Below are 16,425 nucleotides of genomic sequence, written 5' to 3' on the forward strand. Positions count from 1 at the left end.
TTGTGGTAGATACTAACTGAGGGACTAAGAAACTCATGGTACAGCCTGTCTGTATATAGGAATTATTCTGATTTTGCACCTCAGGGTAGCATTTCTTGGCATTGTTTACAGATGGCTTAATGCATTACACTACAATGTCTTACAAAATTAATATGCAAATATTATTCTGATGTAGGCCACACTGTTAAATGGAGCCACTTAAAGAGCAGGTATCCACTTTTATTTAGATGGGTGGGTGGGGAATAATTCATCCCAGGTTCCCTAGGTAACTGGTCACATTCTCGTCTCATTGGTTAGAAAATGATCATTAATACTCGCCTAGCATTCCTCTCTGTCACAGAAGAAAACGCTTGTAGAAAACAGCAAAAAGAATCAGAAGAGCAAAGGAATTTTTAGTTCAGCTTGCATTATTAATTCATTGTAATTGCTGACACTTGGAAAAGTACGATCACTTTGACATAATATTCCATTCACTTCATTTTCCATTACTCCACAGGCATGGCATATAAAATAATTCACAATATCAGGCATTTCATCCCTTGCACAGGATATTGCTATCTTTGGCTCTGCAATCAAAATAAATAGAAATCCACCTCCATTGAGAAACATTTGAACAGATTAGCAAATTTCCTCTTTAAATTTAAAGCAGCAAACTCTTCAAAAATTCAGAAGTTGGTAACATTTTTCTCAATCAATTCTACTAGTTCTAATTACAATCATATTATTACACGGAGTGTTATATTGTAATGAGTACATTAATATTGAGTTCTCACCATGGTATAAATGAGAGCCCTAGCTCCATTAGTAAAGAGAAACCTGTTTCTCTTTCATGGTTAATCTCTCTGTTGGGAATATTACCAATCAACATAATGGTTGAATGTTAATGAAATAACAATGTTATTTTACAAAAGTGGAGCTAATCAGGGTGAAACTGATGCATCATATAACATGGATGTACAGTACTGTGCAGAAATCGTAGGCACATACATACAGCTAGGGTGCCTGAGACTTTTGCACAGTTATGTCACACTGTAATGTATTGGACTGTACTGCTGCTGCAGCAAAAATAAAACACATTTCATGACATTTGTGAGTGATGATAAACCTGATTCTGATATGGTTCTCTATGGTGGGCTGGGAGTGGGAAGGGGGCAGGGAGTGTGGTTGGCAAAAGGGGAAGGGAGAAGAGAGGATGGGGAAGCACCAGAGAGACCTTCTGTAGTGATCAGTTAATCAATTGTTTGTAATCAAATTACCTTGTCTGTAGTGATCAGTTAACCAATTGTTTGTAATCAAATTACCTTGTCTGGTGTCTGAGGGCTGGGTGTGTCTCCACTTGTGCCACCTTCTCTGCCACCACTCCTTCTCTGCCACTTGTCCCACACCCATCCCATGGTGCTCCACCCTTACCATTCTCAACACCTTTTGCTCCCACCAGATTTACAAACTTGCTCTCCGCTCCATATTGACAAGTACAGTACTGTCCAAGCTATACATATATGTGCCATAAGTCTTTTGCACAGTACTGTACATGTGTGGATCTGAGTTTGCATTGAATCCTATAGCAATTAAAAAAATAAGCTGTAAATGTATTCAATTTCAATACCAACCAGAGGCAACACTCTTTATGTGACTTGACTTAGAATCTTAGCTTAAGATCTCAGATCAGATTGATAGACATATGATCAATTCGAGTGTCATTGGCACATTTAAAAAAGTCTCAAAATTTCATCTCAGACACACTGTACTGGTGCTCCCTCATCTTTTTATTCTAGTGGGTTCATGGGAACACTCTGACTTCACAATGAAGCAGCGTTATTTTATAACTGATCACCTTCCTGCTATTGTGACCCTATAAGCTGACCTTCCCGGCAGTTGACTCCCCTTTGATAAAGAAAGGACTCATCCATGAGTTGGCAGACCAACAAATCAAATCTGGATATATAGGGAGTGGAGTGCTCTGAAGCCGGCAGAGCAGAATTTAGTGCCGGGCTGCTACTGCAAGTCCCTGTGACCTGGTTAATGTCTGCACAGGTCACCTTTGATGGTCCTTTGTATTGGAGAAGGATTCCCACATGCATGGCTTCAGTCTCCATGCAGATATCTCTGAGGGAAGAAACTCTTGGCTACGACATGCTTTCAGGCATAAAGAACTGGTGTTAAAATGCAAAGTATGGATAAATAAGATTTAGACAACGGTCCTTCAGTCTTCTGTGTTGTTGCTCCATCTACGGTGCCATACTGCAGGAATCAAACTTCGATGATGTTAATGGCTGGCGTGTTATTTTGGAACTAAAAAACAAGGGGAAAAAAGTAAAATTAAATTCTGAACATGATATCAACAATTCATATGGTAAAATTATTATCACTTTTGCTTGACGTGATTGACAGGATTGCAGCAGATCTTTAAATCTATTGAATATTTTTAAATTAAGAAATGAAAACTTTGGCAGATATCTAGACACAGCAGCTCTGTTTGATGTTCAAGTATGGAAATGAGATTTCAATTCAACTTTCCTTATGTACAGCAACAGAAAGACATTGGCATGTACCCAGGTAATCCCTCTCACATCCTCTACCATCTGCAACTGAAATTGCCAATTATTTATCATGTTTGTTTCCATTTACCTTCATCTTGAATTACATCCAATGATGTCCACTGAAGTTATTTTGCATGAGAATGTCTTTTGTGAAACTTTATTGCAGAGATTCCCAAACAGGGGCAGTTACAGGTCCCAAGGGAGCATTATTAGGGGAAATAGAAGTCATTGGGGGGCGTTCAAGATTCTTGGGTGAGGGGGCAGTTATGTATCCTTAGGGGGCTTTAGGGGAAAATGGAAGTTATTGGAGGGTGCTCATGACTCTTGGGGGAGGGGGTCAGTAGCAGTACCCTAACCTGAGGCACGAGATCTGACCAACCGTGTCAACTCACTGCTGTTGCCAACATCAGATAGGCATTCCCAGTTTGTGTTAATTTTTAATTTTAATTTAGCCCCATTAATGATGGTTAAATATGTATGGCACGATCTCTGTGAGTCTGAAGGTGGTGGAGCCTTGAATTCTAATCCTGCTAAGAAACAGAAACTACAGAAAGTGTGTCAATACAATGTTACATAGCTGGAGTATGCTTTTTTCGTTCCTGTCGGAGGAACAATGCCCTATGTGTCATATTAGTAATACTGTACTATCTAATGAAGCCATGAACCATCAAGATTGCAGGAATACTTCCATGAAAGACACCATGAAAAGGCTACTTATGGTATTACTCAGTTCCAGAAGATGAAAGAAGCACTTAAAAAGCGTTGCACACTCGAGTCATTTGCCAAGAAAGCTAAAAATGGCCTTGATAGGGGTGTCATTGCTTCTTATAACATTTGCAAAATGATAGCAAAGTGTGGAAAATCTCATACAATTGGTGAAAGATTAATAATGCCTGCTGTATCAGAAGAGCTCACCACTATTCCCAAAATGGATACCATTATTTTAAAATCAATGCCTCTGAGTAATAACTCTGTAGCTTACCGTATTGATGAAATGAGTGAAGACACTATCAACTGTGCAGTGATACAAAAATCAGAATTTGGGATACAATTGGATAAGTCAACTGTGCCAGACAATGAGGCATTGCTGATGACATATGTAAAAACTGTATCGAAAATGGAAAAATCTATGAATAGATTCTCTTCTGTAAAAAGTTAAAAACAACTATCAATGGAGAATAAATCTATGATGAGCTCAAATATATATTGAGGATAAAAGTATTCCAATTAGGAACATGATTTCTTGTGCAACAGTTGGAGCACCATATATGATAGGCTGCCATGCTGGTTTAGTGGCATTTATGAAAAAAGAAATTCCAAATCTGTTTGCAATCCATTATGTAATTCATCGTCAACCTCTCACAGCCAAAAACTTTAGCCACCGAGTTTTTTAAGCATGACTCTCATAATATCTGCTATCAACAAAAGTGATGTTCATCTGTTAAATAGCAGAATATTTCACCAGTTATGCCAAAATAGCAATGAAGAGTTTGAACTCTGGCTTCTTCACGCTGAAGTGCATTGACTTCAATGATCATTGATCATTTTGACAGTGTGGTTGAATTTTTGCTCAATGTTGACGAGAGCTTGGGAAACAAGATTGAACTTTTACGTGGAGATGTGGCATAGCTAGCCGATCTGTATGACAAAGTGAACATTCTAAATATGAAACTGCAGGGTGAGAACTTCAATATAACCCAGGCAAGAAGCGCAGTGTCCACTTTTATTGGAAATATGTAAGCAAAACATTGGGAGTAGAATGTTCTCACAGCTTCACTCCATGGAATGTTTGGTACTCTCTTTCACAGATGGTGATTTGCAAGAGTACTGCTTACACATGGGGATTTTCAGAATCAATTCAAGGATTTGAATGATCTGGAAATTCTGGTCTGGGTGATTAACCTATTTATTTGCAAGGTAGAAGAATAGGAAGAGAGCTTGTAAGAAGAAATTATCAAAATCAGAATGATGAAGAAGAAAAAATACTTCCAGTGATGTTGGTAGAATCTCAGCTGGTGATGAGAGGGCGTACAGGAGTGAGATATGCCGACTAGTGGGGTGGTGCTGCAGCAACAACCTGGCATGCAATGTAAGTAAGATGAAAGAGCTGATTGTGGACTTCAGGAAGGGTAAGACGAAGGAACTCATACCAGTGCTCATAGAGGGATCAGAAGTGAACAGCTTCAAGTTCCTAGGTGTCAAGATCTCTGAAGATCTAACCTGATCCCAACATATTGATGGAGTTATAAAGAAGGTGAGACAGTGACTATACTTCATTAGGAGTTTGAAAAGATTTGGCATGTCAACAAATACACTCAAAAACTTCTTTAGAAGTACCGTGGAGAGCATTCTGACAGGCTGCATCACTGTCTGGTATGGGGGTTACTGCACAGGACCGAAAGAAGCTGCAGTGGGTTGTAAATCTAGTCAGCTCCATCTTGGGTACTAGCCTACAAAGTACCCAGGACATCTTCGGGGAGCTGTGTCTCAGAAAGGCAGTGTCTATTATTAAGGATCTTCAGCACCAAGGCATGCCCTTTTCTCACTGTTACCATCAGGTAGGAGGTACAGAAGCCTGAAGGCACACACTCAGTGATTCAGGAACAGCTTCTTCCCCTCTACCATCCAATTCCTAAATGGACATTGAACCCTTGGACCCTCACTTTTTTAATATACAGTATTTCTGTTTTTTTGTACAATTTTAAAATCTATTCAATATATGTATACTGTAATTGATATACTTACTTATTATTATTATTTTATTTTATTTATTTCTTTTCTCTTCTATTTTATGCATTGCATTGAACTGCTGCTGCTAAGTTAACAAATTTCATGCCGGTGATAATAAACCTGATTCTGATTCTGCTTTTCAAAAATGTCAACTTTTGTGGAGAAGAGCCAAACTGCTTTTCATTGCATTTCCATCCTTTTACCTTGTTGAAGGAGGCTTCAGTGCAGTGAACCACATAATCACAAAAACCAGAAACTGCTTGAACATTGTTACACGTGGGGTCTTAAGGCTTTTGCTGTCACAACTTGAACCGGATGTTGTAACTCTTGCTAAAAGCCATCAAGCTCCAGGGTCACATTGATATAGAAGCTATTGTATTGTGCACAAGTACTGTGTAAACCAGGTTTAAAGGCAAATAAAGATTCAAACCAGAATCATTTTTCTCATGTTTGGATATGGTAGACATGTTTTTACACTAAGTGGGTGCTAGAAAGAATTTTGTGCCTAGGATGTACCAACATCTTTCTATGTTGGCAAGTATGAAGGTGCTTTAGGGGGATGTTGGCAAGTATGAAAGTGCTTTTGGGAAGCTTTGGGCTAAAAATGTTTGGGAAATACTGCTTTATCAAAATAAAGGTATGATCAAAAAAATGGGCTTGAGCATTAAATGTTCACCTATCAGGAAAAGGAGCATGTGGTTGTCTTATCTATGCAGAGTTCTGCTCATTGTTGATACTGTAATACTTTCGGTTTCCAAATTACCAAAAGATTGTTGAAGAACTGTCAAAAACACAAGGAAGGCTTACAAAGATAATATCAAAAATGCCAGTCAGTGTTGTGGTGCAGTGGCTAAAGCCGTTGCCACACTGTGCCAAGATCCCTGTATGAGTGAAATTCTTATTGTTTAATGAGCTGCCTTCCCCTGAGCCGCTTGCAGATGGTGGGGTCGGAGGGATGGCAGCGGCTGAAATCTCAGCAAGAAGCAAACTGCTGGAGCAACTCAGTTGTCATCATCATCATGCAGAGTTTTGACCTGAAATGTCAGCTATCCCTTTGCATTCACAGATTCTGCCTTCCCTGCTGAACATATCCAGCATATTGTTTCTTGATGAAGAGAGAGGCTGATACTTGAGGTAGGGATTTCACATTCTGAGGGGCTGGTCTATCCTTCCTGTCTTCATTTGCATTATGTTGTTCTCGTCACATCTTAAACTCTGACTGAGGTAGTGCTGGTGCCTCATAACCTAGCACCCTGATTACTGCTGCTGTCAGGGTGGAATCTGAGCATTCCCTGTGATGCCCTGATTTTCCCTCATGCCCCAAAGATGTTAATTGGATCCTGTAAGTTACCCCTTAGAGCAGATTAAAGGCAGAAAATAAATGACTCAAAAGGAGCAATCACAAACACCAGAGATCCTGCAAATGCTGGAAATCCAGAGTAACACACATCAAGTACCTGAGGAACTCAGCAAGTCAGGCTTCATCAATGGAAGAGAGAACAGTCGAAGTTCACTTCCCTCCACAGACACTGCCTGACTAGCATGGACTCGAGGGGCCACGTGGGCTCTTTCCATGTTGCTATAAAAACCATATGGAATGAACAAACAGACCGGGTCTCAGAGATCCACAAAGTAACGTTGAGCATTGTAGGGCGGGCCATGAGATTCTCTGGAGTTATACAGTCATGAAACACAGGCCATTTGACCAGCCCCTGCCCCGCCCTCGACGTCCCTGGCAATCATCAAGAACACATCTAACAACTAGTAGCACACGGGTGCATAACCTTCAGTGCTGTGGCAGTTGCAAAGAATTCTAAAGGAGGAGGGTAAACAATGAAACACCATACCTACATCGGTACTAATGAGATAGGTGGAAAGAGGGCTGAGACAAGCAACATGCATTTTAAGGAGCAAGGCTTCAGGTTAAAAGCAAGTTTGTAATTTTGTTATTACAAAATTAGCAAGTTTGTGCTAGTGAGCATAGATATAGGAATAGAGAGCAAACTAATGCGTGGCTAAGGGGATGGTACGGGAGAGAGATCTCTGCATCACTGGAACCTAGGGAAGCTAGTACCTGACAGGTTACACCTAAAGTAGAACAGGTGTACAGCTTGGAGAGAGATGGAGTCAAATAAAGATGGAAAACTAAGTTAGTCCAGTAGGAAGAGAGATCATAGGGGCGATAAGGCACATAGGTAGAATGCAAGCCTAAGTTGAATCGTTAATGACTACTAGAGCAGATGAATTAGAACACATTCAATTATGATATTTTTCCTATGTCATAGACTGGTTGAATGAAAGACAGGGCTATCAACTCAATATTCCAGTATAATAGATTTTCAGGTGGATTGGCATGTGGAGCAGTTTGTAGAAGAGTCGGCAATGGAATATTGATTAAGGAATCACTTACAGCAATGAGGGAGGACTTTACAGAAGAATCTTTAAATTGAACCACGTAGATAGAGCTTAAAAATAAATAGGCAGAAATCACTTTGCTGGCAATATACTGTAGACATCCCAACAGTCAGCAGGAGATAGAGGAGCATATATGTAAGCAAATCACTGAGGGATGTTTCAGTAATAGAGTGATAGTAGTAAGGATTTTCAAACTACCAATATTAATGATGATCACTGCAGTGAGAAAGATGTAGAGGGGTTGTACTACTAAAGTATGCAATGGAGAACTTTTTGAGCCATTATATACATTGGCCTCTGAGAAAAGGGACAGTACTGGACCTAATTGTCAAGAATGTAGCCAGACAAGTAGTTCTAGTGCTAATGAGAAAGCATTTTGGAGGTAATAAACCTGTTAGTTTCAAGATAGATCTAGTCCATAGATTCCTGTGCCTTGGCAATTCAAGTGCTTGTTTAGATACTTGTTCAATATTGTATGCCTCCATCATTTCCCTTAGGCAACCCATTCCAGATCCTCACTGTCCCCTGCCCACTTACCATTGACCTGTCCTTTTGTTCTTGACACTTCCACTTGGCTTTTACACTGTGTTGTCATCTTTCATTTAATAACTTCTTTGCCCATTGGTGCAAACTTCCAACCTCTAACAATGTGAAGTGGATTGAAAATCTAGCTGATGGCTATATCAATTTCAAATCTGTTTATTGCCGTATCTAAAATACAGTATATTCTGAAGCCTTCTGCCAAATGGCAGCTTGATTAAGTTGTTCCATGTATCTTATTTAATCAAAGTTACTAAATACTACCCTGAGATTCATTTTTTGCAGGCATTCACAGTAGAACAAAGAAATACAATAGAATCAATCCAAATCTACACAAAGAACCAATGTGCAAAATGAGACAAATTGTGCAAACACAGATAATAATAATAATAATAAATAAATAAACAATCAATCAACTATTCAATGATTGAGCTGTAGAGTCTTTGAATGCAAGTCGATGGGTTGTGGAATCAGTTCAGTGTTGAGATGAGTGAAGTTATCCACATTGGTTCAGGAGCCGGATGGGTGAAGGGTAATAACTCTTCCTGAACCTGGTGGTGTGGGAGTTGGGGCTCCTTCCCAATGGTGGCAGTGAGAAGAGAGCATAACCTGTATGGTTGAGAGTACTTGAGCATGAATGCTGCTTTCTTGTGGCAGTACTCTTTGTAGATGTGCTCAGTTGTGGGGAGGGCCTACTCTGTGATGGACTGGGCTGTGCCACTACTTTTATATCATTGTTTCATATTTTTGTATCATGATGTTATCATGATGATACAACTTAAGTACATAGAACATAACGTAGAATGTAGAGATTTACATCGTATTACAGTCCCTTAGGCCCACAATGTTGTGCGGACCATGTAACCTGCTCTAGAGACTGCCCAGAATTTCCCTAGCACATAGCCCTTTATTTTTTTTTAAGTACAGGTGATTCTAAATCAATGCAATTGAAACTTTTAAAGCATAATCTCACTGACAGTAATTTTAAAAGGGAGTCAAGTACATCAATGAGAATAAATGGTGTTTCTTTAATGTTCTTGTCCCAGCTGTTATAATCCTTACCTTGCTACGCATTAATCCGCCCGTTGGACGCTCTGGGGTGCTGTGCTCTGACGACGGCTTAGCCTTTTCCTTATTGTTGTTTGAGTCGTTGTCTTTAATGATGTCATACTGTCTGCAGAAGAGAGCTATAACAGCTGAAACAAACCAGAGGAAAATGCTTTTAATGAGGTGCTGCGAAGTCATCCTGTGCTTCCAGAGCCCAAGTGCTGGCTCCTAAAAACAGACAGAGTGGCGAAACGGAATAATCAAGCACACTTACGAATTATCACCTTCTTTTGTCCATGTGACAAGCTGACCTTGCAGATGAAATTGACATTTTTATACATGTCGCCATAGATACCCAAATAACTGCTAAAGTGCTTTGCATAAGTAAGCAGTAACTTGTTTTTCAACTGAGGAAGTAAAAATAGTTGTTTTGTATGTGTAAACTTTAGCTGTGTAAGAAGCCCTGTTTACTTTTGTATTTGAATATTTATTTTCTATGTACCACATGGCCGAATCCTATGAGGGAGAGAATATAATGGATTAGGGTAGGATTAGTATAAAACAGGTGTTTGGTGACTGACATGGACCTGATGTGATGACATGCCTGCTCTGTGCTTTATCTCTCTTTGATTCAATGACAAAGCTGTTAATACACTGCCAGATGCCTCAATACTCGTATGTATGAAATACGACTGGAACTCTAAGCAAAGACATTTTACTCACACCATAGAAATGGCATAGATGTAGTGGGATCTGATCTTCACCCACCCTTTTAGGAGGTAAAATTTAATAACTTGCTCATACCACTGGACCACTTGAGGCATCGGAACGTGAAGGTCAGGGAATAGAGACTGACATTTTGTTACTTCAGGGAACCTCTGCAATGATAATTGGTCACACTGCAGACTACCGTTTAGGTCCAACAGTGCAGTCTAGTGACTTGATGGCAGAGGAAGTATTCAAGGTTTCTACAAAACTGGTTTAGTGCCCTCACAACATGGTAATAAAATTAAAAGTCTTTGGGAGCAACCGCTATTTTCTTTTCTATTTCTGTAGCATTTACTATGATGGTTCCTGTGGTAGTTTTTATCAGGGTCCAGTGGGGAGCAGCCTCACTCCTCAGTTCCTTTGCACTCCTCCTACCAATGTCACGCACACTGAAAGATGGGGAAAAAGATTGTGGCAAAGCTTAAGTGGGGGACCAAGAGGTTTGAAGACAGTTCCCTGAGTATCCACTTTTATTAGCTTGCATTATCAAATCCTAGCATATAAGAATGCTTTATTTCTGAGTTATGTTTTGTTTTGCCTCTTAATCTTACTAAACTAGACTAACTTCCTGACAAATCTTTGCAAAATGGAGCAAGAAATCACCTTACCCTCACATATAAGTTCATTGAGGCTTCCTATGTTTCAACTAGGGGCAGCCTGCACAACAGCTTTTGCCTCAGTGAATTCATCTTGTCGCATTCAGCTTAAAAGTACTTCCTTACATTAGAGAGGCTTAAGAAAGACAAAATTTGCTCTGGTACATCACAGAAGTGTACCCTAAGACATATTTCAACAAGTGTGCTCTCTATCAAATGAACAATAACAGTTTATGCAAATCAAATCCTCTTCAATCAAAAATCAAATTCACCAAAATTCCCACCAGCACTATAGGACTAATGAAACTGAATCTTATCTGAGAAAGAGACAATTGGCCAATCAAACTGTTAGATATGAGACCCTTTTAAGGAATTTGTTTAATACACCATTTTAAACAAAATGCCATGACTGTTAAAGACCAGAGTTTCTATTGCCACATTGGAATAACTGATCCAGTGACCCACGTAGGATCCCACAATGATGTAAATTACACTAGCCAATCTTCTTGCCTCTGTGTCATGCCTATGATTGATTCAGCTTTTCAACAGATGCTGGGAGTTTCTACTTGGAATGGGAATGCTGTATCTGGACCCTTTTCACCACTTAATCCATTTTTACCTTGTTACTTTATCCTTCTAAGAATACTTTCTTAGGCTGACAATGGTCTTAGTGCCTGTGGAAGTCTTTCCTACTATTTCTAACTTTGAAAAGCCATTTTACGTTATTCAAGAGATTACAAAAATATGGATTAATATGTGTTTATATTATACAGACATTTCCTCAGCCTCAGTTCACCACAACGTACTTCAGTGAAGTACTTCTTTGGAGTATAATCAAACAATTTTCACTCTAGGCAATTCTGCAAAACTGACCAGATAATTGTTCTTGTGTTGATGAGGGAGGATTAAATATGGTCAGGACACCAGAAATACACAAGAGGACTTATGTCCCCTCCTAAGAGGACAGCATTAACTAGATTAACATCTTGTTTGCCTAATGCCTGCTCTGAAGCAAAACACCCTTCGATATTGCCTAAGTTTATCAGTTCAGACCAAAGTTCCTCGAGTAAGATTCAAATCCAGAATCTTCCAACTCACAGACACATGACTTGTTTGTACCTTTGTGTTTTTGTTTGTGTGTAGTTTTTCAATGATTCTATTGTGTTTTCTGTTCTACTGTGAATATGAATGCCTGCAAGAAAATGAATCTCAAGGTAGTATATGTTGATAATATAAAATCTGATAATACATTTACTTGAACTTTGAAATTTGAAGATGTGATATCTGGTGAGCCACTGCTTGCAAGTATAGGCACTGCTGTTGATTTTAATGGACAAGCTACTCTTACTGTTAAGTGTACCTGCCAGACAAAACCCCTCATTGATGGCATTTCTAGGGTAAAATTTACAGGTCAATTTATCCATTGTGCAGGACACTCAGTGGGGAAATATAGATGAATCTTTCCACACAGGGTTTAGCAGACAGCAATAAATTTTAGAGACCTGAGAGATGCAAAGAGCTGAAGAATTTGCGTGTTATTCATTTCTTTCTAACGACCCATACTTCCGAACTGAATCAGAATCAGGATTGTAAAAGAAATGATTGTTGTTATGGAAACAATAAATCCACAAAAATCTCATGATATTTTCTATATCGGTATTATATTTGCAAAAACTTTAGCAGCAGGATTCATGGTTTGAAATCTGGCTCTGGGTTGGCACGCACACAATATCCTGGCTATTAACTCCGCGTGATACTGAATTTCTTATATGTATATGTGAATGAGAATCTCAGCTGGAACCGTTAAGTCATAAAATTATCCCTATTACAGCCAGTTTACTTGCTCAAGGAAAAGGCATCCCTACAATATGATTGTTGATGAGATGACAGGCATCTCCGAAGCTGTTTTAGTTTGCGCTGTGTACACATGCTTGAGTTGTTATTATCTGCGGGTGTACTTATACTGCTGCCATTGCTGGTCTGTAGGCTGTCATCCTTAATGGACTGCACCAAGTTACAGTGTATGGCTAACTGTGTCTTACTCTAAGATTAGTGACAATGCAGCTGTACCAAATCGAACACACTACCCACTGAAGTAATATTTCAATGCACCATCTCCCTCCATGACAACTCCTTTGCCGAATGGTTACTTCCACAGATTCAACTCCTACAGTACATACCAGCAGACAGCCAGGGCATGTTGACAAATAGTTTACTGATCCATCGTCGATTTCAGACACTGTAGGTACCAGCTTTGCCCGCCTCCTATTCTGCATTATCTGTGCATCATCCAGAAACAGGATCAGTTTGCAATGAGTGGCATTTCAATGGGGAGCAATCGGTTGGCAGAATGCAGTAAATGTATAAAACAGGTGACCTACTGGTCCACCTGATAACAAATAGACCAGAATTTTGAGTCCTTTGAAGGTGCATTATTAAGCACAACCAGAGCAGAATATGTAAGTCGAAACAGAACAGATAACTCATGAATGATCTGAATCTAATAAGAAGCAGCATCCCTTAATGAGCAAATATAAAATTCCCACAGATGTACAAGAAAGATTTAGCATTTAAAATTTAGGTGCAGCCTTTTTTGGCTGCATAATGCATGCTGCATTTGGTACTGGTGCCTGGCCAGGTGACCTGCAAGCGAAATAATGGATTTACAGAAAATCCAATTAAATACAAATATTATCGAGGTTTCAGTTCTGAATCATGTTAAAACAAAGTCAAAGTACATTTAATTTCTAATTATGCTATACTTTATACAACCCTGAGATTTCTCTTCTTCTTACAGGCAGCAACAAAGAAAACAAAGAACAGTAGAACCCATTAAAGTAAAAGAATACTGTCAAACATTCAACATGCGGAGAAAATAAAATGTGCAAACAATAAAAGTAAGCAAATAGCATTCAGAACTGAAGTTTTCAAAAGTGTGATAGACGCAGGCCACAGCCAAAGTTCAGTGCGGAGATGAGGAAACCTCATGGAGTTCGGTTGCAGAAACGAGCAAAACTCGTGGAGCAGCAGTTTGAACCAGCCTGTGCCTCGCCTCCATGTCCCTTCATTATGGCAAGTCAGCACCTTAACTGATATCTCTCGGTGACATAGAGGCTACAGCAAAAAGCGCAGTGAAAGTGGGGGATGTGGAGAAAGGGAGGTATGTTTTCAATGTGCCTGATATTACCATCACACTCCCGGCCATCATCTACACAGATGGGACTGCTGCCGCGAGTGGCCCTATAACACTGAAAGAAATGGACTTAGTCCACTGGCATTGATCACAAGACATATCTCTGCAGTGCATTACGTTGATGGGCTGCAGATGTGATAAAGTAGTCAGCAATGTTGAAAAATGATGGGCAGTGGAAATTGGGGCTGGTAGATACAGACAGCAACTCATCAATGGAACAGTAGACATTCAATCATTTGTGTCTCTTTGCTGATCTGCTGTTTTTTATAAATTATAATCATATATCATAGGTTCAGTACATATTTTAGGAGTACAACCTCACCTTTGCATTCCCATCTAGCCAGAGTAACTTTTCACCAACTTGCCAATCAAATGAATATTTCTGCCTCAGCAAATATTCAAATACTCTATCTTCAACCTTTGAACCTTTGAACTTTCACCGGACTTTTGAGCAAATGAGTTCCGAAGACTCGTGTCTCTGAGGGAAAAGTTTCATCTGTAAATCTCTCCCATTTAAGTAGTCCAGTAAACTCATAAAAACTGATGAGAATGCATTAAGAAGTTTCCTTAAATAAGGAGACCGATCCTCCAGAAGTGATCCCATCAATACTCTATTTAAATGAAGCACAACCTCCATAAAATTGTTTACTTTCTGTGCTTCCTGTTAACCAGCCAGTCTTCTCCCTATATACTGTGTTACCTCATTCATAGTGAGCTATTATTTGCCACGATGACATTTGATGCAACAGCTTATCAAGTGCTTTCTTGAAATCTAAGTATAGCCCATTATTAGCACTTGTTTAGCAACAGTACATATTACTAGTCAAATAACTCCAATAATTTAGTGAAACACTATTTCTCTCTCCAAAAAACATGTTGACAGCCTGATTGCCATGAAATTTTCAAAGTATACTGCTATAACATTTTTGTAATAATAGCTTCTGACATTTTCCCATGATAGATGTTAAACTAACTGGCTTGTACTTTCCAGCTTTCTGCCTCCAATCAAACCCAATCTTATCCAAATTCAGTATAGCAAATTTTGTAATATTAAAACCAATATATCAACTATCTCACTACTTTTAAGACCCTGAAATGAAATCCCTCAAGGCCCAAAGACCAATGTTTTATTCAGTACTATATCACTGGTGATAGAAATTTTCTGGAGCTCCTTCTTCTCAATTTTTGATTTACAGTTCTTTCTGGGATATGACTTATATTCTCTATAGTGAAGATGAAGGCAAGTTATTTAAATCACTACCCTTCTCCTGGTTTCCATTATTATCTCCCCAAAGTCATGTTTTACGTGACCGACATTCACTTCGTTAACTATTCTTTTTTTAATATCTATAGAAACTCTCACCATCTCTTTTTCTGTTTTTAGTTATCTTTCTCTCTTTATGTTTTTCCTTCTCTGTTCACCTTTTATGGAGACATAGAAAAATACAGCACTGAGGCAGGTCCTTTGGCCCATCTAGTCCATGCCAACCCGTGTAAGCTGCCTACTCCTATCGACCTGCACCGGGATCATAGACCTCCAAACCCCTACCATCCATGTACATATCCAAACTTCACTTAAATGTTGAAATTGAGCTTACTTGCACCACTTGTGTTGGCAGCTCGTTCCACACTCTCACAACCCTCTGAGTGAAGAGATCTACACTCATGTGCCCCTTAAACTTTTCACCTTTCACCTTTAACCCGTGACCTCTGACTGCTTGCACCTACTCTATTTATACCAGTCATAATTTTGTATACCTCTATCAAATCTTCCCTCAATTTACTACATTCTGGGGTATACAGTCCTAACCTATTCAACCTTCCATTATAACTCAGGTCCTCCAGACCCAGGAGCTGCCTTGTAAATTTTCCCTGTACTCTTTCAACCTTATGTACATTTTTCCTGTAGGTAAATGACTAAAACCAATACTCCAAATCAGGCCTCACCGATGTCTTATACATCTCCAACATAACACCCCATCTCCTCTACTCAATACTTTGATTTATGAAGGCCAATGTGTCAAAATAGTTCTTTAAGACCCTATCAACCTGTGATGCTATCTTCAATGAATTATGGACCTGGTCCCTTTGTTCTACCACACTCCTCGGTGCCCTACAGTTCCCTCTGTAAGACCTACCCTGATTGGTCCTACTGAAGGGCAACATAACACATTTGTCTGCTTTAAATTTCATCTGCCATTTTCCAGCCCATGTTCCCAGCTGGTCCAGATCCTTCTGCAAGCCATGATACCTTGCGTTGCTGCCCACTACAACCCCAATCTTTGTGTCATCTGCAAATTTGTTAATTTAGTTAATCACATTATCATCTAGATTGTTGATATAGTTGACAAACAACATTTATTTATTGTAATATTTTACTCAACTCCTAACCTACCTTCCATCTTTGTGTAATTACATTAGAGATAAGTTTATATTATCTTTAACATTTCTAATTAACTAAGACTTGACCCTTTGAAAATTAATCCCTTGAAAATGTATTTATTTGCAAGTATTCTGAAAGATCGCATCAAAACTATGTCACTCCATTCTGAGTGGAGGCACGAGTAAACGGGGGTGAAGCAGCTTTTGACATGCT

At 39.2% G+C, this 16,425-nt stretch overlaps 1 protein-coding gene across 1 annotated transcript in view; it reads right to left on the bottom strand.

Moving 5' to 3' along the window:
• Window positions 1-372: 372 nt before the first annotated feature.
• Window positions 373-16,425, bottom strand: part of fndc4a (fibronectin type III domain containing 4a) — a 208,215-nt gene continuing 192,162 nt past the window's right edge. The window contains exons 5-6 of the mRNA XM_059981642.1: window positions 9,288-9,421; window positions 373-2,292 (exon numbers count right to left, since the gene is read on the bottom strand). Coding sequence (XP_059837625.1) covers window positions 2,251-2,292; window positions 9,288-9,421 — 176 coding nt within the window. The 3' untranslated portion in view covers window positions 373-2,250. The remainder of the gene's footprint in view (window positions 2,293-9,287; window positions 9,422-16,425) is intronic.

This window comes from Hypanus sabinus, chromosome 10 (genome assembly GCF_030144855.1).
Source record: "Hypanus sabinus isolate sHypSab1 chromosome 10, sHypSab1.hap1, whole genome shotgun sequence".
In the NCBI taxonomy this organism is placed as follows: domain Eukaryota; kingdom Metazoa; phylum Chordata; class Chondrichthyes; order Myliobatiformes; family Dasyatidae; genus Hypanus; species Hypanus sabinus.